General features: G+C 36.7%; 1 protein-coding gene across 2 annotated transcripts in view; it reads left to right on the forward strand.

The window, feature by feature from the left end:
- eloal (elongin A, like) overlaps nucleotides 1-23,898 on the forward strand; it is a 45,806-nt gene that overhangs the window by 13,731 nt on the left and 8,177 nt on the right. Inside the window, exons 5-10 of one of the 2 annotated variants that reach the window (XM_039738927.1) lie at nucleotides 5,356-5,449; nucleotides 14,202-14,363; nucleotides 14,466-14,563; nucleotides 16,236-16,416; nucleotides 18,746-18,869; nucleotides 21,646-21,758. In XM_039738927.1, the coding sequence (XP_039594861.1) occupies nucleotides 5,356-5,449; nucleotides 14,202-14,363; nucleotides 14,466-14,563; nucleotides 16,236-16,416; nucleotides 18,746-18,869; nucleotides 21,646-21,758 (772 nt within the window). The remainder of the gene's footprint in view (nucleotides 1-5,355; nucleotides 5,450-14,201; nucleotides 14,364-14,465; nucleotides 14,564-16,235; nucleotides 16,417-18,745; nucleotides 18,870-21,645; nucleotides 21,759-23,898) is intronic. The other variant, XM_039738928.1, reaches the window with a different exon arrangement.

Genomic DNA, 23,898 nt, shown 5'->3' on the forward strand with positions numbered 1-23,898 from the left:
ACACAGGGAGAACATGCAAACTCCACACGGATTAAACCCTGGTCTCCTTACTGTGAGGCAGCAACTACCCTGCCCCACCATGCTGCCCCATCTATCAGACTATCAACAGCAACATCAGACCTAAACAGTCACTGCATTTTGTTTCTTGAAAGACAAGGTTCAAATTAAAATTATGCAAAACCAAGGTTTGAAAAAAATTTCAATGCTCAAAATAAGAAGTCTTCCCTTCCTGCGGTCATTCTTCCGAAGTTACGTATGTTGCCTTTACTTTTTTTCAAATGGCAGACATAAATTAAAATGGATCTGCTAAAAGTATTGCTTTATGCAACTACAAACTATTTGTTGTTTAGAGCTATGGAGTCGTTCCTGAACATAATGGTTCTTTCTACTGATCAGACATTAACCCTGAAAAGCAGATGTGTACAATGCTGCTGCTTTTAATGTGTGTACCTTTAGTTACAATACTTTCCTCAACAGGGAGATACAACTGCTCAAGGACAGACTGGTAGCCGAATCTAAATTCTTTTTTGAGCTTGCTATATATTCATGTTGTTACATTTAATGTGTTTGTATACATTTACAAAAGAACTTTCAAGTTTTGTGTATATTCACTTCTTAATCTTGCATTAATGTATAAGATTTTGTCATCTGCATTGATTTTTGCATACACAAAATTATGACACTTGTTTTCTTAATACAGCAGAATACCAATTTAGCATTTCCATGTTCAACATTTTCCAACATTTTACATATTTGAATGGTGCTTGGTGGAGATGGGTGGATTTTCTGAAATAACATTTGAATATTAGTTTACTGTATTTAAAAACAGTGTCACAATTTTTATAGTAAGTGTGCCATTTCTTTATTGTGGTAAGTTTTTAAAAAAAAAAAAACAACTTTTTTTTACTTTTTCAACTAATCCAGCCTTTAACAATTTTTCATATAACAATTTTTAATATGCATCCTTGCAAAATGAAGGTTCTGCTATACTGTGCATGAACAGAATGCAGTATGTGCAGTTGACAAGGTGCCTATTTCTTTGTACTGTTAATTAAAAAAATGACAATATCAAAGATGATCGTCGATTACTAATTTTGTCAAAATCGGGTACTCTTAATGGCTTAAGTGTTATACTAGTACCATAAGGCTGGTGCTTCATTCTCCACCTGTCTTACTATGACAAGCAGAAAATTGCATCAATCTGTACTTTCGTTGTAGGGAGATTTCCACTATGATTTTGCCATACTGTGTTCTAGGGCTGCAACTAATGATTATTTTGGTAGTCGACTAATCGTTCAATTTATTTTTCGATTAGTCACAATTATTTCATGCCTGACTATTTTGATGCCTGCGACCTGTGGTTGCACATCCTGTTCTGGGCTCCAGTGCATGTCTTGTCATCTGCTCACACCTCTCAACATGTGAATGTCACCCTTAACATGATTAAAATTAATAATCAAATTTTAAAATAACCAGTAAAACACATGAATTTGAAAATAATCGGATGTTTTTATATCCGTGTGACCATCGCAATAAAAAAAACATTCATTAAACAATATAAACTATTGCCTGAAGTGATCAAAAGATCAAATAAACACTTTCACAAAAGGTTCAAGGACTATACAGTAGCTTCCGTGGTGCAGCGGTAGGAATTTCTGACTTATCAAGATTCCCCTGGTTCGACTGCCTCGTATATTTACCGTTTTGAGTAGTGAGTTGCTCTTATTGTTAATATTATACAATAAACACATTTGATTTGCGTCTGTAACAGCCACTGTAAATGTAATTTCCACTTTTATTCTGTCACTGTCACGATCACGATACATATTACCGCCCCCAACCCCAGGAATCTGACGCTGTTATTTTTAATCTGAAACTGGGAATAACTGTAGATGTGGGTGGTGTTTTGAGATAATCGAACTGGAAATTCTCTGATCTGGATGAATAAAAGCTGACACACAAACGCTGGTGAATCTGCCTTATTCGTATGTCATTGTCACTTAATTTTTTTTTTTTAATTCAATTTTATTGAGTGTTCCTGCTTACTCTGAGTTAGTATGTGCCTTAAGGCCCGTCATGTCAAAGCTGCACTGACAAAAAAACAGGCATAGGTATACATGATATTTGGAATTATTAATTTTATGACCTTATAGCATATTTCGGAAAACATTGTGGCATGTATGCAACATTATTCATATTCATTTGTGTACCTTCTTGTGGTCTCAATCTACCCCCGATCTTGCCCAGTCTGCACAGGAACTCCAGGACATGCAGAGGAAAATGTTCCTCTGCAAGGTGAGCCACGAATGCTCTTCTTTTCTCAGTGGACCACTACATGCCTTGAATAGTACATATGCTTTGATCGCCATCAGGTCAAGCTTGTTATCGCACAAGCAACCGGCCACCTGTGTGCTCCTCCTAGCACTGAATAAGCTCACACCTTCTGGTGTCCACGCGTAGCACCGGGGGCAAAAAAGAGACAAATATCTGTGAAATTATGAGGAAATCATTGTATGACCTGAATAGTACTAATCAGAAAACATCGCACTAATGCAGTATTTGAAAATGAACAGGTCGGGTGTAAATTTGTTACTTGTAAAAGTTAGCGCTTTTCACTTATTTTCTCCGTCTTGTTCACGCTATCCCTCCTCTCCTGATCTGACCCTAACTAACAGCGCCAGCATAAATTCTCAAGAGACGGCGGCATCACAGCTCCAGGGTGCTTGCGTTTCATTTGCTCAGGCATCGCGGTGGTGCTGCCATGAAAAGAAAGCTCCGCTTTGCATAATTTGCATTCAGCTTTTTTCCTTTTTCAGTGAAGTGCTCCCACACTTTAGAAAGTTTCGGTCTAAGTTTTTTTTCCATCTCCTCACCCAAGCCCCCCCCCCTTCCTGTATCCGACTCGCCATTGCAACCATATTTATTTTTCTCTACATTCTTCTCCTCAGTCGTTCTTCATTGATAGGACTGTGTGCAGTCTTGACAAACAATAACAAACGATACTGCCCCCAGATGTTCATGTGGTGCATTGCAGTTACAAAAACCAATATGGTTCTTTGTGACTGGAGCCTGTATTGAAGGTTCTGTTTGACACGTCGACAATAAAAAAATCCGCGTTGACGATTTTTAGTAGTCGACGTCATTGATTATGTCAACTAATCGTTGCAGCCCTACAGTGTTCAATACATGATTTACTGTAAAATGTATAGCTTACTTCCAGAAATGCTGTATTTGAATCCCCGTTGTTCACTTCCTGTTCATCTGTGAAATGCTAAAGACTTTTTTTCTGGAGTAAGCAATCAATTTGCTTACCCTAGAAATAAGGAAGCATTTTGTAATGTGCTCTTGTGGCTTGTAGAGTAGATCCCGCTTAATGATCTTGAAACCATAGTGAGTTTAATGTGCTGCAGAATGCTATTGGATATGCACATTCTTGTATGTACATATACCAATCTTGGAATTTTGATACATGTTTAATTTCAACCTACTGCCATTGGTTTTAGCCAGCTACACCTTAAAATTACAGACTGCTAGTCAAATTTATCTTGCCCTTGCCTTTGACTGCTCAGCTGTGAGAGAGCTGTAAATTTGGTCATGTCCATGTCCATACTATGTCATACCATTCTCAAACCTAGTTAGCCCAGCTTGGTGGGCCGGAGTCTTTCCTGGTACCAACAGTTGCAAGGCAGGAACCAGTCTTGGACTGGGTGCCTGTTGCAGGGTCCACTGAGTCACTTATCTACAGTCAAGTTCATGCAGCCAGTTTGGAATCAATTCTTAATCTAAGGCTTGTGGGAGGTTAACTCGAACAAGAATAGAACATACAAACTCCACATGTGCAGTGACCAGTATGTTCACTTATGGCTTGTACAGAGGATCCCACTTAAATGTCTACAAACCATATTGGATTTAATATGTTGCAGAATGCTGTGGGAAATGCCCATCTTTATATGGGATGTGTAGTGCATCAATTGGCTTCTCAGAACTTTTTAATGTACATATAACCTTTTGTCTTGTCTTTGAACTGCTCAGCTGTGAGAGCTGCAAAAGGCGTGGTCTTATCAAATAACACAATATGACATACCTTTCTCAAACTTGCTTAACCCAACTCTAGTGGCGAGAGTCTTTCCTGGTACCATCAGGTACAAGGTAATAACCATCCTTGAGGCCCTTACCCACACACAGATCATGACCACTGTGGCATTATGATGCCCTTGTCCATAAGATACTAAAGGAAAACAATGTATTTAATTATATGCTACTCAAACTTAGTGTTTAAGAAATGAAAACATAAAATATGGTAACTTTCCTATTTAACGAATGTAGTTAGATCAGGGGTGTCGAACTCCAATCCTGGAGGGCCACAATGACTACAGGTTTTCATTCTAACCCCATTCTTAATTAGTGACCTGTTGTTTTTTTTTTCTGCTAATTAACATCTTTTGTCTTAGTTTTGATTAACTAAGGGGTCTGAGTCGAGTTATTTCTTTTTTCCTTAATTAGCAGCCAGACAATAAGACACAAAATGAGCCAACACGTGACCAGCCAACCACATTATCTGAAAATAAGGAAAGGTGAGGGTCTCGGTAAGGTTGATCTCTCAGGTCACCAAAACATTTTAATGATATTCTTAGAAAAAACAGAAAATCAACCGTTTTGTAAATGTTTGCTGTGGCAGAATGAGAGCAGCAGCAAGCCATGGAATTAAATAACGAGCTTAACTGCAAGAATTGGCTTCTCATTAAGGAATTGGTTGGAGTTGGAAGCTCCAGTTTAGCTGGTCATCTGTTGGCTCATTTCACATCTCATTTCTGCTTGGCTACCATTTAATGAAGAAAAAAATCAATTGAGAGAGCTGAATCTTTAAAAACATGGCTATTTAAAATGAAGGGGAAAAAAGGGAATTAGCAGTGAAAACTGCTTGTTCATTAGGAAAAGGGTTAGAATGAAAACCAGCAACCACTGTGGCCCTCCAGGCCTGGAGTTCGACACCCGTGAGTTAGATGGACTGAATGATCTGCATTGCCTTTCACAAGTGTATCAAACATGGCATTTACAAATGTGAAAATGAGCTAAGGCAGTAAATTATCTTTACTTTATCAAATCAAAATCTTTAGGTTTGCTTTTTTTCATAATTAGAACAGTAACATCTTCAATTTATAACATCAGATATATAATGCTTATTTTTTTTGTCCTTGAACCTTAAAATGGCGACCGTCATATTTCAATGCTTCATTGTTGCCACATAAACTGATAAAAATGGCATTCCGCATTAAACATCACTCTGCATTTTTGAATCCTTCATCAAACCTTATTTTGCCATCTGGTTTCTGAGCCCATTTGTTTGTCTTCTAGATTAAGCCTGGGTCACTAATGGATTTGTTAAATATTCCTTTACCAACTTTCCTGCCAGACTGTTCAGTAACATCTCCACCTCATCTAGGAAAATGTAAGTACTCTGCTTATAATGCAGTTAATTATATCCACATGCAAAGCATCACAATTGTAGTGGAGTGGGAATATGTTCAGAATTACACATTGTTTTGTGAAAATTCAACTTTTTTACATGAATTGCATAAGATTCTCTTATAAACTGATAAGTTCAGAATGCTTTGACTGGGAAAAGTTTGATCACTTTATAAATCTTTTTAAATGTTATCTAGTTTACATTTCTAAGTAATATTTGAAACCATTGGTGGAATAGTTAGCACTTCTGACTTGTGGATCCATCTTCCTAGGTTTGAATCCTGTGCCCAGTGGTGTTTGCACATTGTCCATGTCTGCATAGGTTTTACTCACTCACTGGGTATGTTAGTTTTCCATCAACATCCTAAAGCCATGTGGCTTTAACAAACTGGCTGGTCCTGGACTGCATGACTCATCTCGTCAAAGACCACTTGGACCCACTGCAGTCAGCCATTCATATAAAAATTAGAGTGGAAGATGCAATATTTCAAATGCACAAGGTTAGACAAACCTGGCAGTTGTGTGAGGATATGAGTTTTTTTTTTTTTTTCTTCAGTACCATCCAGTCTTTCCTGTTATGTGGTAAGTTCAGGTATTTGCAGATAGATAAGCCTGTGTTGCCCTGGATAATGAACTTTCATTCTCACAGACCTCTGTTTAAGACTCAAGACCACTACAAGGAATGGTCTTGTCATCTTTACTGTTCACCCTGTAGAACCCAGACTAGAAATATAACAGTTCATGTCACTTGCATAAACTCTCAGGCAATTCTGCACTGGTACAGGTGGATTGACAAAGCAGGTGTGACAAAGGATAGGAGTCAGGTGGAGAACTTTCTTTCTTGATGTGCCTTAATATCCGCAAAAACAAGAAACTGATTATTTCATTGCACCAAAGAACTACAATCGGTCACTATTCAGTGAGTGGATGTGGAGGCGGAGCACTGATAAAAGTACTTAGGGTGTCGGCATCAATAACAGACAGCGCTGGTCTAGTAACGCAGGAGGACTATAGAAGAAAGGGCATAGTAGCCGCCTTTTTTGCAGGAGATTATCCCTTTAATACGGGTAGGGACATCGTTACTTGTTCTGTTTTTTGAGCTTCTGTAAAAATGATGAATTTCCTCTTGGAACAAAAAGTATGGTCCGTCTATGCCAAATTATCTCTGTACAGTACAGTCATATGAAAAAGTTTGGGAAGTCCTCTTAATTCTTTTGATTTTTGTTGGCTGAGCTTTCAATGTAGCAACTTCCTTTTAATATATGAAATGCCTTATAAAAACAGTAGTATTTCAGCAATGATATTAAGTTTATTGGATATATAAAAAAATTTGCAGTATGCATCATAACAAAATTAGACAGGTGCATAAATTTGAGCACCCCAATGGAGATATTACATCAATACTTAGTTGAGCCTCCTTTTGCTCCTTTGAGTCTCAAGATGCTGTCCTCCTATAGCCTTTGAGTGTCTGGACTCTGGATGGAGGTATTGTTGACCATTCTTCATTACAAAGTCTCTGCAGTTCAGTTAAATTTGATGGCTGCTGAGTACGGACAGCCTGCTTCAAATCATCCCATAGATATTCAAGTCAGGGAACTGTGACGGCTATTCCAGAACATTGTACTTCTCCCTCTGCATGAGTGCCTTTGTAGATTTCCAACTGTGTTTTGGGTCATTTGTCTTGTTGGAATATCCAACCCCTGTGTAACTTCAACTTTGTGACTGATGCTTGAACATAATCCTGAAGAATTTGTTGATACTGGGTTGAATTCATCTTACCCTCGACTTTAACAAGGGCCCCAGTCCCTGAACTAGCCACACATCCCCACACCATGATGGAACCTCCACCAAATTTGACAGGAGGTAGCAGGTGTTTTTCTTGGAATGCGGTGTTCTTCTGCCATGCAAATCGCTTTTTCTTCTGACCAAATAACTCCATTTTTGTCTCACCAGTCCAAAGCACTTTGTTCCAAAATGAATCTGACTTGTCTAAATGAGCATTTGCTTACAAGTGACTGTGGCGTGAGTGCAGAAAGGGCTTCTTTCTTATCACCCTGCCATACAGATCTTCTTTGAATTGCAGAACGATGTACAGATACACCATCTGCAGCAAGATGTTCTTGCAGGTCTTTGGAGGTGATCTGTGGGTTGTCTATAACCATTCTCACAATCCTGCCTCTACATATGCCACTCCTGTATTTTTCTTGGCCTGCCATACCTGCTGGGTTGGCAACTGTGCCTGTGGCCTTCCATTCCTTACAGTTGAAACTGACAGTTTATTCCTCTGAGAGAGCTTTTTCTAGCCTTCCCCTAAACCATGAGACTCAACAATCTTTCAGATCTTTGGAGAGTTGCTTTGAGGATCCCATGCTGTCTGTCGCTCTTCAGAGGAGAGTCAAAGGGAAGGAAGCACAACTTGCAATTGACCACCTTAAATACCTTTTACCTCTCATGATTGGACACACCTGTGGCTTAATGTGTTAATCCAACCAATTTGGTGTTGCAAGTAATCAGCATTGAGCAGTGACAGGCATTCAAATCAGCAAAATGACAAGGGGACCCACATTTTTGCACAGCCAGTTTCACATGTGATTTTAATTTCATACAACTACACTGGTGTGAAAAACTATTTGACCCCTTCCTGATTTCTTATTCTTTTGCATGTTTGTCACACAATGTTTCTGATCATCAAACACATTTAACCATTAGTCAAATATAACACAAGTAAACACAAAATGCAGTTTTTAAATGATGGCTTTTATTATGGGAGAAAAAAAAAATCCAAACCTACATTGCCCTGTGTGAAAAAGTAATTGCCCCCTGAACCTAATAACTGGTTGGGCCACCCTTAGCAGCAATAACTGCAATCAAGCTTTTGCGGTAACTTGCAATGAGTCTTTTACAGCGCTCTGGAGGAATTTTGGCCCACTCATCTTTGCAGGGTTTTCTAGCATGAACCGCCTTTTTAAGGTCATGCCATAGCATCTCAATTGGATTCAGGTCAGGACTTTGACTAGGCCACTCCAAAGTCGTCTTTTTGTTTTTCTTCAGCCATTCAGAGGTGGATTTGCTGGTGTGTTTTGGGTCATTGTCCTGTTGCAGCACCCAAGATCGCTTCAGCTTGAGTTGACGAACAGATGGCCGGACATTCTCCTTCAGGATTTTTTGGTAGACAGTAGAATTCATGGTTCCATCTATCACAGCAAGCCTTCCAGGTCCTGAAGCAGCAAAACAACCCCAGACCATCACACTACCACCACCATATTTTACTGTTGGTATGATGTTCTTTTTCTGAAATGCTGTGTTCCTTTTACGCCAGATGTAACGGGACATTTGCCTTCCAAAAAGTTCAACTTTTGTCTCATCAGTCCACAAGGTATTTTCCCAAAAGTCTTGGCAATCATTGAGATGTTTCTTAGCAAAATTGAGACAAGCCCTAATGTTGTTTTTGCTTAACAGTGGTTTGCGTCTTGGAAATCTGCAATGCAGGCCGTTTTTGCCCAGTCTCTTTCTTATGGTTGAGTCGTGAGCACTGACCTTAATTGAGGCAAGTGAGGCCTGCAGTTCTTTAGACGTTGTCCTGGGGTCTTTTGTGACCTCTCGGATGAGTCGTCTCTGCGCTCTTGAGGTAATTTTGGTCGGCCGGCCACTCCTGGGACGGTTCACCACTGTTCCATGTATTTGCTATTTGTGGATAATGGCTCTAACTGTGGTTCGCTGGAGCCCCAAAGCTTTAGAAATGGCTTTATAACCTTTACCAGACTGATAGATCTCAATTACTTCTGTTCTCATTTGTTTCTGAATTTCTTTGGATCTTGGCATGATGTCTAGCTTTTGAGGTGCTTTTGGTCTACTTCTCTGTGTCAGGCAGCTTGTATTTAAGTGATTTCTTGATTGAAACAGGTGTGGCAGTAATCAGGCCTGGGGGTGGCTACAGAAATTGAACTCAGGTGTGATACACCACAGTTAGGTTATTTTTGAACAAGGGGGCAATTACTTTTTCATACAGGGCCATATAGGTTTGGATTTTTTTTCCCCTAAATAATAAAAACCATCATTTAAAAACTGCATTTTGTGTTTACTTGTGTTATATTTGACTAATGGTTAAATGTGTTTGATGATCAGAAACATTTTGTGTGACAAACATGCAAAAGAATAAGAAATCAGGAAGGGGGCAAATAGTTTTTCACACCACTGTAAATACTGCTTCACTAAAAATCATTGGAAAACACCCTAGTGCTCAAATGTTCCTAGGAAATGAGACACTGTTGGAGAAGAGTAAGTTATTCAGGCCGAGGGGGATTCCCAAACTTTCATATGACTGTATATGTGTGAATAAGTGAAACTTGTGATGAATGGATGCCATGTCCAGAGTTAGTTTCTGCTACGTGTCCATGTCTTAAGTCTAATGCGACACTGAATAAGGTTTAATGGGGTTGAGAATGTTTTTAGCAGTTCAGTCAAGGTTTTGTTGATGAATGGTAGAAGTACAAAACTGTGGTGGATTTTCAACTGAATTTTCTAGACTATACAAGTCTTTATTCACAAGATAGGTAAGTAAAACCAAACAAATGTAACATTTTTTTGATGAGTCTCTTAAAGTGCTTTTTATTGAAAGGTACTTTACAAGTGCATAGTTGTAATATGCAGAAATTGTTAAAATATTTTATTTTTAATTGACGCACATGTTCATATCAGTATTTTGTATCTATCTATTCAGACAGCAGTGATTTATTGAACATGAAGAGGGATTTGTAATTGGTATTCCAGGCTGGCAAGTATGTACTCTTTCACAGACACTTGAGAGGCCAAATCCTGCCTGAAAATTGTGCTTTTGGGAAAATGTAACAATGAATGATTCCCATCACCCACTGCATTACATTAGAGACATTGTCCCACTATGCTGTCAAAATTCAAAATAATACCTATTAAGCAGAAAAGACGACTATGGGGATTTTGCCCAAAACTGTGAAACTTTTTGTTCTGTTAATGTGATGTTTGAACTTTTCTGGATTAAAACGGTGTCACTGTTGTCACCAAGTATGAATCTAATGGGTACTAGCCTTACTGCTTTTGCTTCTTAATGTCTGTGCAGAAATCGCCATTATATTTGGTTTCAAACCGATTTCATGCCTGAGGCCATCAAAGATACAGAAATATGAATGCTTTGCAAATGTCAAATGAAGGAAACTTGTCTTAAAGGAATTCTTACAAAAAATCCTTTTTTTTTTTTTTCCCCCCCCTCGTCTTTCATTTGTTGTGATGGCTGAGAAAAATGTTTAATCTCGTGTTTTTGAGTTTGGAGATAACAAAATTACACACGCAATTGGCTTTACTGGCAACCCAGTTTTAACAGCAGCAAACTAAATGTCCATGAATAAAAAATCTGATTACTCGTTTGGTATAATCAAAATGTCATTTATTTTACTGTATATGCTTACAACATCAAGCATATATGTTTTGCTAAAATATTGTTAAATTAGAAATTTAGAAAGATTTTGTTATCTGTATTCTCCATAAAAACATCAAGTAAAACATTTTCTCAGTCATCTCTACAAAACAACATAAGGTGACTAAAAGTTACAAAATGCTTTGGGTGGCGTATTCAATGAAAAATGGAGCAAAGTGCAGATTAGGATTTTTACTTGGTTGAAGTATCCTAGCTGAATCCAGATATATGCAAAACAACAAATTTTGTATCCAGAAAATGTGTACAGTGGTGTTTTTTTTTTTTTTTTCATTTTGATTTTAATGTTTTACGCTCCATAAAAAAATAAAATCATCCTTGTGTAGTATATTCACAATATTTTCATACTTGTTCCCTTACAAGGACTAGATTAAATAGTGCAGTTAATCAACCTTGTAAACTAAAGTTTGTGAGCAGTATTTTTGATGCCATTAATTATTAATCACAAGTTGTCAGTATAAGAAATATATTTACTATTTAGAGTAATGGTACCTTGTACTCTCTTGCTCCCCCTTCACTTTGAGGTGGTGTATCAAACTTAAGGAGTTTACATTTTTTTACATTTTAGAAGTGTAAATCAGTAGAACAATTTGGTGTACTTGGGGTACAAAGTAAACCGCTTGGTGAAATACAGTAAAACCTTGATTATCTGTCACTTGATTCATCGTCAGTCTCTGTTGACCATCAGGGGCAAAGAAAAAACAAATAGTGCATGCCAGTGCCTACCTATTACTGGACCAGTACAGCCGGGGGTTACGCTGTGAACTATTCAGAGTTGGAATGACTCTCCCTTGAGCTAGCTTGTTGTGTTCTTCCCTAGCACTCTTTGTCATGCCGCATTTTGAAATCTGTGTCAGTTACGTAACCTCAGTTTTTAACAGTGTTTCGTAGCGCTTCTCTTTTTAATTTCTCTTTTTTCTCTTTATAATTAATCTACATTGTTATGCCTAATAAATGTAAGTATGTGGTGTCAGAATTGTCACAAAAAATTGAAATTATTAAACGTTTATGAAACGGCAAAAGTACTTCAAGTATTGCTTCAATTTACAGAGGGGAAGAAAAACAGTGAACGATATAAAGCGTGATGCTGAAAAAATTGAAAAACATGTCAAAGGGAAACCCCTGACGGTAATGTTATTCTTTATTAATGTTAATGTTCTGTATTTTAAAATTTTGTTTTATTAATATATTATGAAGTTTGGGCAGCTTGCAGAAAGGCTGGAATGTTGTGTAAATGATGGGACTGGGTGAAGGGCCTCTGTACTGTATGGGGCGTACAGAAGATAAGTGACAGGACAAGTTATGAGAAAAAGGAAGGTGTGGTGGAAAAGTTCTGAGTTTGGAGTCAGGAGACAACAAGCAGGAGTGTTTGCAATACAGAGAAAGACCGAACATGAGTGGCAAAGAATTTCCTTGGTAGGTAAAGCTTTCTTTTATTATTTTGGAGGTGTGTTTGGTAACCCAGATAATGGAGTGTAAGACAGACTCCAAGTAAAACTTGGAAAACTCCCAATACGTCTGAGTTGTTTGTTGATTCGTTAATCTACTATATATCATTTTTAAAGTAGCTCTTCTGTTGTCAGTCTTCTCTCTTATCCATCATGGTCTCAGTCATGACGCCTGGCAGATAATCAGGTTTTACTGTATGGAGAAGCTTATTCTCACCGCTCAAAAAAAAAAAAAAAATTCTAAGCTATTCCCTCTCGTGGTTGTTATAATCATGCATCCAGAGAAGTTGAGCATGTGCAGTCAAGTGACAAGAATTGATCAGATGTTCTAGGTATACATTCAGTCCTGCATGTGCCAAGTGGTAAATTGAATCTGTCCAGTTTATGATCTCAGGGGGCCAGTAATTATTGCAGCAGTACTTGGGTGTGAGTTAATGCAAGCAAACATAGTGAATAGTGCACATGTCTTTTGCAAGACACAACTACATAGAACAAGTGTGTGCTGCATGCAATTCAGCAACAGAAACCTCTAAAGCAGGGGTGTCCAACTCCGGTCCTGGTGGGCCACAGTGGCTGCAGGTTTTCAATCTAACTCTTCTAATCGATGACCAGTTTTAACTGATGATTCAGCTCATTTTCCCTTCATTTTCATAGCCCTGTTTAAGGATTCAGTCCTCTGAATTGATTTGTTTTTTCATTAAATGGCAGCTAAAAAGAAATTGGATATAAAATGAGCCAACTGATGACCCGCTGAGCTGCAACGTCAAACTGCAGCTAATTTCACTCCAACCAGTTTCTTAATGAGAAGCCAATTCTTGCTGTTAATTAAAGCCATTATTAAATATCGTGAATTGTTGTTGCCACAGCAGACTGTTGATTTTCTGTTTTTTCTAAGACCACCGTCAAGATGTTTTTTGACCTGAGCAGGCCAACGTGACCGAGACCTTCACCTTTCTTTATTTTCAGGTTAGCTGGTTAAAACAAGCAGCACGAACGGCTCACTAATTAAGATGATGGTTAGAATGAAAACCTGCAGCCACTGTGGCCCAACCAGTTGGACACCCCTGTTCTAAAATATCTGCTTAAAATTTTAATTCAGTAATTTAATATATATTTTGGAACAGTGTGATCTGGTGGCACAGTGACTAGTGTTTATACAGTACCTCAAATCTTTGGGGTCTTGGTTTGGGAATGGAAAAAGGAGATGGATGTCATTTATGAAACAGTAAATGAAGGACAATGTTGTTTTTTTTTTTTTAACTAAGGAAATATTACTGACACATATCCAGTATTTAGTGTTAAATGTAATTACCCACAATTAAGCACACTCACTGATACCAATCAATCCACAAACACATGAGTAAAACCTGCAGACCCCGACTCCATGAGGCAGTAATGCTAGCTGTACACTATAGACCTGCTTATGTTAAAATCTCTGTACTAAACTTACCAAACTCAAACCTGGTTAAAACCAATTGCATACCTAGAACGTTTGCTCGGTTCTTGTGACTTTAAGTTCACATGTTGTATACAATAATCTCCCCCTCAATAGCTGTCACTAGATGATCAAAGCATGCTTGCTTTTACTGCAATATCTTTGCAAAATAATGCAATCTTTTTTTTTTTTTTGTGCCATGAATAAGATTCCAAAGAAATGACAACCATTACTCACACTCTGGTCAAAATAGAATCTGAATCCTTTTAGCGTCAGATATTGGGTGTAAAGCATGCTTACATTTTTAGTTCCATTTTCTTAAGTGAAAATGTGTTTTGTGTTTAAAACAATTTTTGAACTTTAACTTGATTTGCTTGATCTCCAGTGCCAGAGGCAGCTCCAAGCATTGCTGAAGTACCTCCTGTGTTTACAGGACAGAGACTAAATTCTAAAATGCAAGTTTACTCTGGTGCAAAGACCACCTTTTTGTCAAGTATGATGACTTTGTATCAGCAATGTATACGTGTGCTTCAAAATAACATTGATTGTAAGTATGCACAGCTCTGATCTCCACATTTTTTGTCACTACTGTATCTTAAACAGAGGAATGTAGAGCTCCATTGAGCCATCTTTTCTTTTTGTTCCATAGTACTCAATGAGACAGGAGGAGTGCCCTTTGAAATCCTTGAGCCAGTGCTTGACCGTTGCACACCACAACAGTTATACAGAATTGAAGAATACAACCCTGTGAGTTTTCTGAATGAGGGTATTAATTTATGCATGCATATGGAAGAGGGAGTTAGTGTGTGTGAAAAATTTTTACTTTATTAACACAGCACTAGTCCAGGGAAAAAAAAGCTACTGGAATATTCCATAGCTGCAAGATATGAGGGATGATGATAGACTAAAGTAAACCGGGATCAAGAGGTAAAATAGTGTTTAAAACTTTTGAAGGGAATAACTACGATGGATGTCTGCTTTTAATTTAAAGGGAGTTCATGATAATGGCAGTCTAGATAGAAGTTGGTTAAGGATCCATTTTTTAGTAATTTCATTCGGGAAATAAGTCAGTTGACAATGGTAAGCTGAATCAAATCTTCATTTAGTGATTTTTTGGAAAATTAACCATTGGTGTGCTATGTTGGGCTTGGCTTGACTTAATGTTACCTAGGTCACAAGTGTGTTTTTGTTGGTAAAGGAATGGTGGTGTGTAAGAAGTAGAAATTTTACCCATATAGGTATTGGTGAAGTTTGTTTACCCCAGACACAGTTGCCAATGCTTCATGCTTGATCTAGGTGTAATTTTGTTCAGCCCTCCTGAATTTCAAAGAAAAAGCTTTTATCCTCCCCAGCAGGTAGCAAGTGAGAAGACTACACAGATGCCATGTCACATGCTGGTTGTGTGTTGAACTGATGATTATAGTAATTCAGTAAGATGTGCTACAAGCCCTTTTGGCTTTTTGAGTGCTGATTCTCACTTTTCTTACTGACACCAACATATTTAAGCTGCAGTGAAAGTCAGTTTAGTGGTTACCAGGTTAAGTATAAATCGGGCTCAGTAATGATCTCAGTTTAGTGAGGATGGTTGGATCTGGTGATTTCAAGTGACTACTATACAGACCTGAAGCATTGATGTGTCTAGGGTATTCCAGTGAATCTTTGAAAAGCACTATTTTAAATCTTTTCCCCCAATGTTACACTCCCATTTCAGTTTTTCTAGGTTGACCCAGAACTTTATACTAATGCTTCAAAGTGATTGATAATCATCATTTCTTGTCACCAAGGGAATCTACAAAACTACCACTACCAATGTAACTAAAAGACCCGTGACTATATACATGTAAAGACTGCCACAAAGATATTTTCTAGCATAACCCAAAAGCTGCCTTAGGAAAGAAGAAAAAAAATATGTTGTCTGTAAAGCACTTTATCATCATTGTGTGGGCCTACTTTGCTTCAGACCCTGGGCAGCTTGGGTTAATACAAAATTTAAAGGTGAATCAATGCATTTGAAAGCACAACAGCAGAGAGAGCGGATATTTTGTCAAAAGATAGTTTAACTGAAAATATATTGTGTAATTGAACAGTGATCAATCACTCGAACAAATATAGAACAAAAATTCATTAAGAAAAAATTGAGTTTTTTTGAGAATTGATTAAAAGAATGTATGAAGAAACAATGTGAGTTAATATGTGAATCAGGCTGTTCATTTAAGCAAACAAAAAAACAAATGTCTTAAACTTCATGCAGATATTGTGTTCAAGTGTCATCTGTTCTTCCAACAGAGATAAATTAGATTTGAATCCAGGGATGATATCCTAACATTGAGCTCCCTGATTATAACAGATTTCTGTCCTATTGAACAGGTTGTGCAAAATTGTAATTTTTTTAATCATCTCCACATGTTTTCTCCTTAAGGTTTATATTGGTGAAACTGATGATTTATGGATGAAGCACTGTCGAAAAGAATTCAAAAATGTTCAGCTTGAAGAATATGAATCCTGGAGAGAAATGTATTTAAGGCTGCTAACAGAAAGAGAGCAAAAGTTTAAGTTTCTGACAAAAACCATTGCTTCTGCCCATTCTGGAAAGCCACAAGGTAGGATTGAAGCCTTTGTTTGTTTGTTTTTTTATTACATAGATTTATTTTTACTTATTTTCAAGCTTCGCTTAATCTAATTTTAAGGTTTTTTTCACCTAGATCCTGTCCTAAATAGATTGTACCATCATAGTTGCAACTAATTACAGCTTACATCAAACAGCTTGCTATCTTTTATTGCATAATTAATTTGCATCATTTTGGAATTTTATGGCTCTGGTTATACTTGCTAATTGTGTGGTTGTTTGTTTTTGTTTTTTTTTATTACAAAAAAAAAAAGTACGTCTTATCTGCATAATGTCATTACTTAGGTTAAAGATTTATTAATAAAGATGTAAATAACTTTTTCAGTGTTTTATAACTGATTAATTTGGACTAGGGCATTTTCTATTCTTTAAAGCCAAATTCAGTAATATTTAGATATTTTTCGTAATGTGAGGTTTAACCCATTTAAAGTTGTAATCAGATGTGCACAGCTCTTTAGCAACAGCTGGGAAGATGATTATGGCCCAGAGTAAAGCTGCTGTATATAGTTTGTTTCGGGGTGGCGGGTGCGGTGGGGGGGGGAGGGGGAGGAGGAAGGAAATGTAGGTTTTATATATATAATAGTTGTACATTTTTTTTTTTTTTTTAATAGGGCATTCAAGGTTTTTTCCACAGGGGTGTCTAGTATATTTTACATCTGTTACACTGTTTTACTCTTTGTTTTTTTTTTTTACTTCAAAAGTAAGTGTGTTTAGGCATAATTTACATCTGTAAATTAGCAGTGTTAGTCCTATCAAGTTTTTATCTGCCATGCTGGCTTGGTTCTTGACTTGTGTGGGGAATGTTGGCTCGGTGAAAGGGTTGAAAAGTCAACAGTTTGAAAACTGATGCCTCCCTTTTGGACGGCATGGGGGTGCAGTGGTAGCAGTGCTGGCTCGCAATAAGGAGCCTGGGCTTTGTGCTGGTTTCTCTGGGTATTCCAGTTTCTTCCCACAGTCCAGACATTCAGGTTTATGTGTACTGGCAATGAGAAGTGGACGATGGTATATATGTTTGTACATTTGTTCACCCTGCAAATGAGGTGGTTGGCATCCTGCCTATGGATTCTTCCTGCTTTGTACCTGATACTTTCTGGGAATAGGCTTCAGTTTTGCCTTTAGCCTTCTCTGGATTAGTAGATTTACAAGATGAACGTCTCCCTTTTATACAGTACAGTGAAATTATGTAACACTGAGGAGCTCCTTTATAAAAGTTAAGACCTGAATCTCATCTAATAATGGCAGAAATTCCCATTTGGTGTATGGGAGACACTAATGCATAATATGAAATGAGACTGAATATCTACAATATTCCAGCCCTTAAATCCTCTTAAGATGACACTACAGTTGGCTTTTGTCACATGAATAGGGAAAGTCTTTAAAGCTGCCACATAGAGGGAGGGGTGTGTGTGTGTGTGTGTGTGTTTTAGCTGCTTGATTGTTTGTCCTGTGTGTGCATTTTAAAGAATTTTAGTTGGTGCATGGCTGATTTTATCAGTGATGGGATTGTTAGGAGTGTAACTTAGGATGTACCCAATGTTCATGTGTACAAAACAGTATGAGGCTAAAAGAGTTTTTCTAGTGGTAGTGACCAAAACCGATTACTTCGGTATTTGGTATGATGAGGATTAAAATGTTTTTAACCAGAGGCAACATGATGACCGTAGCATTAGGCACATTTTTTGAAATGCTTCATGGGAAAGTCGGAAAATGAGGTAAGGTAATTTCAGTTTTGGTATTGCATTGCTAATTTACAGAGTTGTATTCTAATGGAAGTGTGGACTTTATCCAAGATGAAGCTCAAATTGTTATCTTCATGGTTAATTTTAGTCTGTGTTTCAGAACTTTAGATGCCACCAGACAGGTCTTTCAATTTTGTCATCTCCTTTTACTGTCAATGGGTACAGTTGGCAGTACCTAATGTAGTAAAAGTCTAAATTATATTTTTGATCAGTAAAGACGAGTAATAAAAGCAGAAGTTATTAATACTTTAAGCAACGGTGACCATTGTAAAATTTGACTTTGGTATGCCTTTTGATATTTACAAAGATAAAGGCTTATTTTGTTTCACCAGAGTAGTTCTGGTAACATGAAAGTTGTACAAGAAGCTAATATTTATATACATCCCCCTCCCCCATTCAGCTTACAGGTGGTTTACATTTAAGATTTAAATATCCAGCATTGTTAATTTATGTAAATAATTCAGATCCATGTGTGTACATGTATTTTTAAAAAGATGCATTGTTTAATGTGAATGCTAAAATGCTTTGCATTTTTTAGAATCTGACTGAATGTTATGCTTTCAGGTAGAAAGGTGAAACTGGCTTTTGTTAATTCTATTGCCAAACCACCCAGGGAGATACGTCGGCAACAGGAAATCAATGGCACTGCAGGGTCAGTACATCCACAACAGTCTCTTGAGAGACAAAGGTATGTTTTGTAACATGGGTGTAATCTTCATTGGCATGACAACAAATCATATCGGTAAGCTAACAATCTGAAAACTGAACATTCAAAGAGCTTATTTTTTTTTTTTTTTTTATGATTTTGCAGTTTTAATAAAATGTATACAATAAATCTTTGAATTACCTTTTGTTAGACATTTTGCATTCCAAAATGGTCTACCTTACATTTGGCACAAACTGCCATCAGATAAGGAAAGAACAGTTGATACACAGGTTAAACTTGTTAAAACGTTATTTGCTTTCTCATTAGCGTGTTTTAATCTTTGCCTGCGTATTCCATAGAATATATATTTTACTCATTTTGCTTTTAATTCCAAATAGGGTAAGATGTCTGGTTGTCACATTTCACTCCTGCATGTACACATGTGTACCTACCTGTTCCAGGGCCATTTTTTGTTTTGCATCTGATACTGTTGGGATAGTCACTAGCTCCTCTCAAAACTTGATTAGATTACAAAGGGTTAGAAAATGGACATCTGGAAGACAATATAATGTAGAAATTTAGTTTTGGATTTTCACTAAAGCTGTCATACTGGTACTTGGCTTGAAGTAATGTATTACAGCAGCAGGGGGCTACGTTTGCGTCCATAGCCCCAGTATATGTTACTGTCTGTGTTGAGATTGTAAGTTCTTTTTCTTTGTATAGGTTGCATTTAGTCTCTTGTGACATCTTAAGAGTTGCGAACTGGGTTAGTTGGAGACTCCAAATCAGCACTGTATAGATGTGGGCATGATTGTGTTCTTTTGTATACCAGTGTTTCATTATCGACCTATCTGATGGAAGTCATAGTAAAGTAACCAAGCTCCTATTGACTCTGCAATCAACCAAGCAGATTTAAAAAATGAATAGATGGATATTATTGTATGCGGTACATAGCTTTATTGGGAAGAACTCAATGTTTGTTCTTAATTCTTAGTTCATTAATTAAGAGCATGAACCCTTTAAAGCAGGAAGACCAGATCTATTTTTGGAAGGCTGTGGTGCTTTCATTTTCTTTTTTGTTTAAATTAGCAAACAACTGCTGCTGATGAAACATATGTTTGCTTTATTTTATTTTTTTTTCTTCTTTGATAAAATTAATACTACTGGTTTTACTCTTAAGATCCTTTTTGTGAATGTTATACTGCAAGCAAAGATAGCTTGGTTACATTTGGTTACCTGCGGCTGCTTGGGAAAGAAATGAGAGAAAAATCCAAAACTCCTTGTTCACAAAGCATTCCAGTATTAATTAAAACTGTTTAGCTTATACTGTATGTACAGATTTTACAGTGTATGCACCATGATTTCTGTTTTTTTAAATGCTTTGGTTAACTGACAGGGCGTACAAGAGTGCATGTGTTCAGAGGAGATTGAATTCCCAAGCTAAACATGTTCGCATGGCTACATTTAAATCCATAAACACATTACTTATTGTGTGTTCATAAGTAGGGAATCAATTACATGTAACTGATGGAAGAGATTGTTCTTCTGTAGTGGGAAAGCAGCAGAGCATGACTGAAAAAGAAACATGGATTTTTTTTTTTTTAAAGCCTTTTGGGTGCATAAATTTGAAATTAGGTAATGTCTCCAGCATGCGATCAAACAAGAGCTCAGCTAAAGTAAACGGAATCCATTTGTGAGGTACATATAGGTGTACTTTTGTGTTTCTATACTAATTTGGAGTAACAATGGGTATTTGATCTTTTGGAAAGTGTCTTATGCTTTCCCTAATATACAAGTGTGCACACACACAATGCTTTGTGTTTGTTAATAATAAATTATACCAAAATGACATACCCACTCAGCCGCTTCTGAATGGAATCAAACAAAGTGGTTTTAAGCACCTTGACCATTTGTTACTAAGTAGGTGTATATCTCATTTGTACGGTGATGACATCTTTTATTGCCAAAGTACTATTTTTTTTTTTTATTAGATGGTTAAAGCCTTTGATTTCCTCAGCTCATCTGGAAAATTTTCTTTATAAACTTGTAAGGCTTTACCCTTTGAGGATTATTGTTAACGTATACATTCTTTAAAATCAGTTTTGTGTAGTGCAGATCTTTCATACATCTTTTTGTTAATCTATTGTTCCAATATATTGCATTACCTTTGTTTCATTTTTTGTTGTTCCATTGGTGAAATAGTACAAGTGCACTTGAACCAGGCCACCTTTGAAATATGGCCTATTCCTTCCTTCAGAATACAACTTGTTCTTGTATTCAAATAATTTTAACCTTTACACATGCGTTCAAATTATTCTTGCTACTGTAACTTTGAATGGTAAAGGTACCAGAGTAGAGAAAATATATTCTGACATGTGTTGAAAGAACAGTCCGTGAATAAAGGGTTAACAATGCAAATATTAGAGAGTTGGAAATGCACTTGCCCATGCTTTAATTTTTGTATGTGATCTAAATTACATTTGGTGATTATCAGATTAAATTAGTTCACCTATTTTGATTTTTTTTGGGGCTTTCATTAACGACTGCCAGAGGCGAATTTTGTTTTGAAAAATTACCTTCTGGCAACAAGTAGCTGTCAAGCTGTGTTTCACAAGTTTAACTTGTGTCTAGAGTTCTACACACAATGCATCGGGTATCTGCTGTCGTGTGGTTTCGTAACAATTTATTTAGATGTTTTATTTCTTTAGGGCAGTACTTTATAATTATAGCTGTTGAAAAGTTTGTGTATTGAGCCATTTTGGCTTATTAGACTGTGATTAAATAAATGTAATTCCTCTCTCTCTGTCTCTCCTAAAAGAACTTCAGAAAATAAAGGAAAGTGTAACTCCTATGAATCACAGAAGTTCAGCAAGGACCATGTCAGCCTACCAAATACAAGGGCAAGTCAGGATCCAAAGAAGTTTGTTAGGAGTAAGTTCAAGTAACCTTTATCTTGGTTTTAATAACATTTTCTTTTCAGATTATCAAATCCACAGTGTCATTCATATGTTCCTTAAATATGATAAAAAAAGGTTCATATAGAATGTAGGAACTTTAGTTTGTTGAATAGTTATAAAATACAAAGATACAGTAGATGCAAGTACAAGACCATTTCTTTAATGTGGACAACAAAACTAAGTTTCAGTGAAATCATAGTTGAAGTTGTAATGTATTTCTTTAACAAGCTAGAAGCATTCCATGTGCAACAAAAGTTTGTGTGTGATTGAAGCATTTTTTCAGGGGTGGCCTCCTTATTTTTAACTGAAATACTCAATGTTACACACTTTTTCAGAATTAACAAAAGATGGTGTTTATCTAAAATATTTACAGTTATATCTCGCCGTAAGCATTCCAGAAAATTTTCACCAAGCTGCAAAAAGACTAAATACAACTTTGAGTTTCTGTACATTAAATGTTCCTTTACAAATTGTTAGCTGCCTCTTTAAGCAAAAGAAAGTCAGTTGCTGAAGCCTAAAGATTAAGTTACACATGTTCTGTTTTTGACTGTCAGCTGTTTTTGTTCCTTGATCAGTTATGTCAGGTCTGCTATAGTTCATGACATGAAAGTTCACGAATTCATGTTCTGAACCAAAGGCTTCCATTTAAAATGGAGATATGCGTGTGATGGCAGTGAGGGAATTTTCGTACAATTGCTAGGTTGCCCTGTTACTACCTTAACATTTCTACCTTAGTGGATTACTAATATACAGTAAGTTCCCTATTACCTAACATTCATTGTTTATGCTGCTGTAGACAGTCATGTCCTCCTGAAAACCCCAAAAGTAAATGACCATATTGTCGAGTATGTCCATTAGAGTGATTTAAGCCTTGTTAGAAAAGAAAGAAAAAAGCAAAAAAAAATATGTAGTAGTGAAAATAGAGAACCTGGTTATTAATTTTTCATTTGGTTCCTGGTGATGGTGCGAAAGCATAATTTTATAGATGTCTTAAAGTGACATGTGCACGCACTGCTGAGCATTTGTAAAGCACAATGCTAAAAGGAAGTCAAACGCTTAACAGGGTTCATTTATGTTAAGTATTTAATTAAAGGCTTCTAAATGGGGCGAAGAGCATCAAGGTTCTAACTCTTGGATATCTAGTCATTTAAAAAGGCAGTTTGAAAAAATTCCAGAGTGCTCTTCCTGGATTATGGCCAGAGTACTTTGTAATATGCAGTTAAAGCATTAACTATGCAGATCAACACTTGGGTAAAGGTGCACTTTTTATTACTGATATTTTAACATTGAAATGTGTTTGTGTAATCTTCTAGATTACAAAATTACTAAATGTTAATATTTAACTGGTTAATAAAGTACAGTTTTTACTTATTCACAGATCACATTTAATTTAAAATGACGTGGTTTAAGTGTGGTCATTCATTCATTCATTCATTCATTCATTCATTTATTTATACTAACTTTTCCACAGTTTAACATTACAAATCAAGCAATTCAGACGTGAGTGAAGTGCACATTGCAGACTTTCATTTAAGAGGATTTGCATATATTTTGATCACGTCATGTAGAAGTGATAGCACCCTCCATGCCAATCCCCCATTTCAGGGTACTATAATGTTTGGAACAAATGGCGTCACAGGTGTTTGTGATTCCTCAGGTTTGTTTCATCGCTTTATTACAGCAGGCATAAGATACCTAGGCTTACTTCTACCTACAGATTGCCTTTAGAGTCTGTAGTTTCCATTATTCAACATGTATATGGCCCTTTCAGCTCTAAATTTTACATGTTAATAATAACTAACATGTATATAACAGTTTCACTTTCTCTCCTCATACTGCAGACTGTGCCAAAGAGTGAAAAATGAAAATAACAGGTCTGTTTAATAATACACAACAGCTCTTACAGTGAACACACATATAGTCATTTTTAATTTATTACATGATTGTGATCATGTCAATTTAAAATGCACATTATTGTTTACCTGTATTAAAAATACCGTTTTGATCAGGCAATGGTGTGTTTACTGGTTGCAAGGCTAACTCAATGTAAAATTTATTATACATTTCATTCCATTAGTTGCATATTTTCCATCAAAAACTTAAGGAAACGATTA

The sequence above is a fragment of the Polypterus senegalus genome, chromosome 16, assembly GCF_016835505.1.
Source record: "Polypterus senegalus isolate Bchr_013 chromosome 16, ASM1683550v1, whole genome shotgun sequence".
In the NCBI taxonomy this organism is placed as follows: Eukaryota; Metazoa; Chordata; class Cladistia; order Polypteriformes; family Polypteridae; genus Polypterus; species Polypterus senegalus.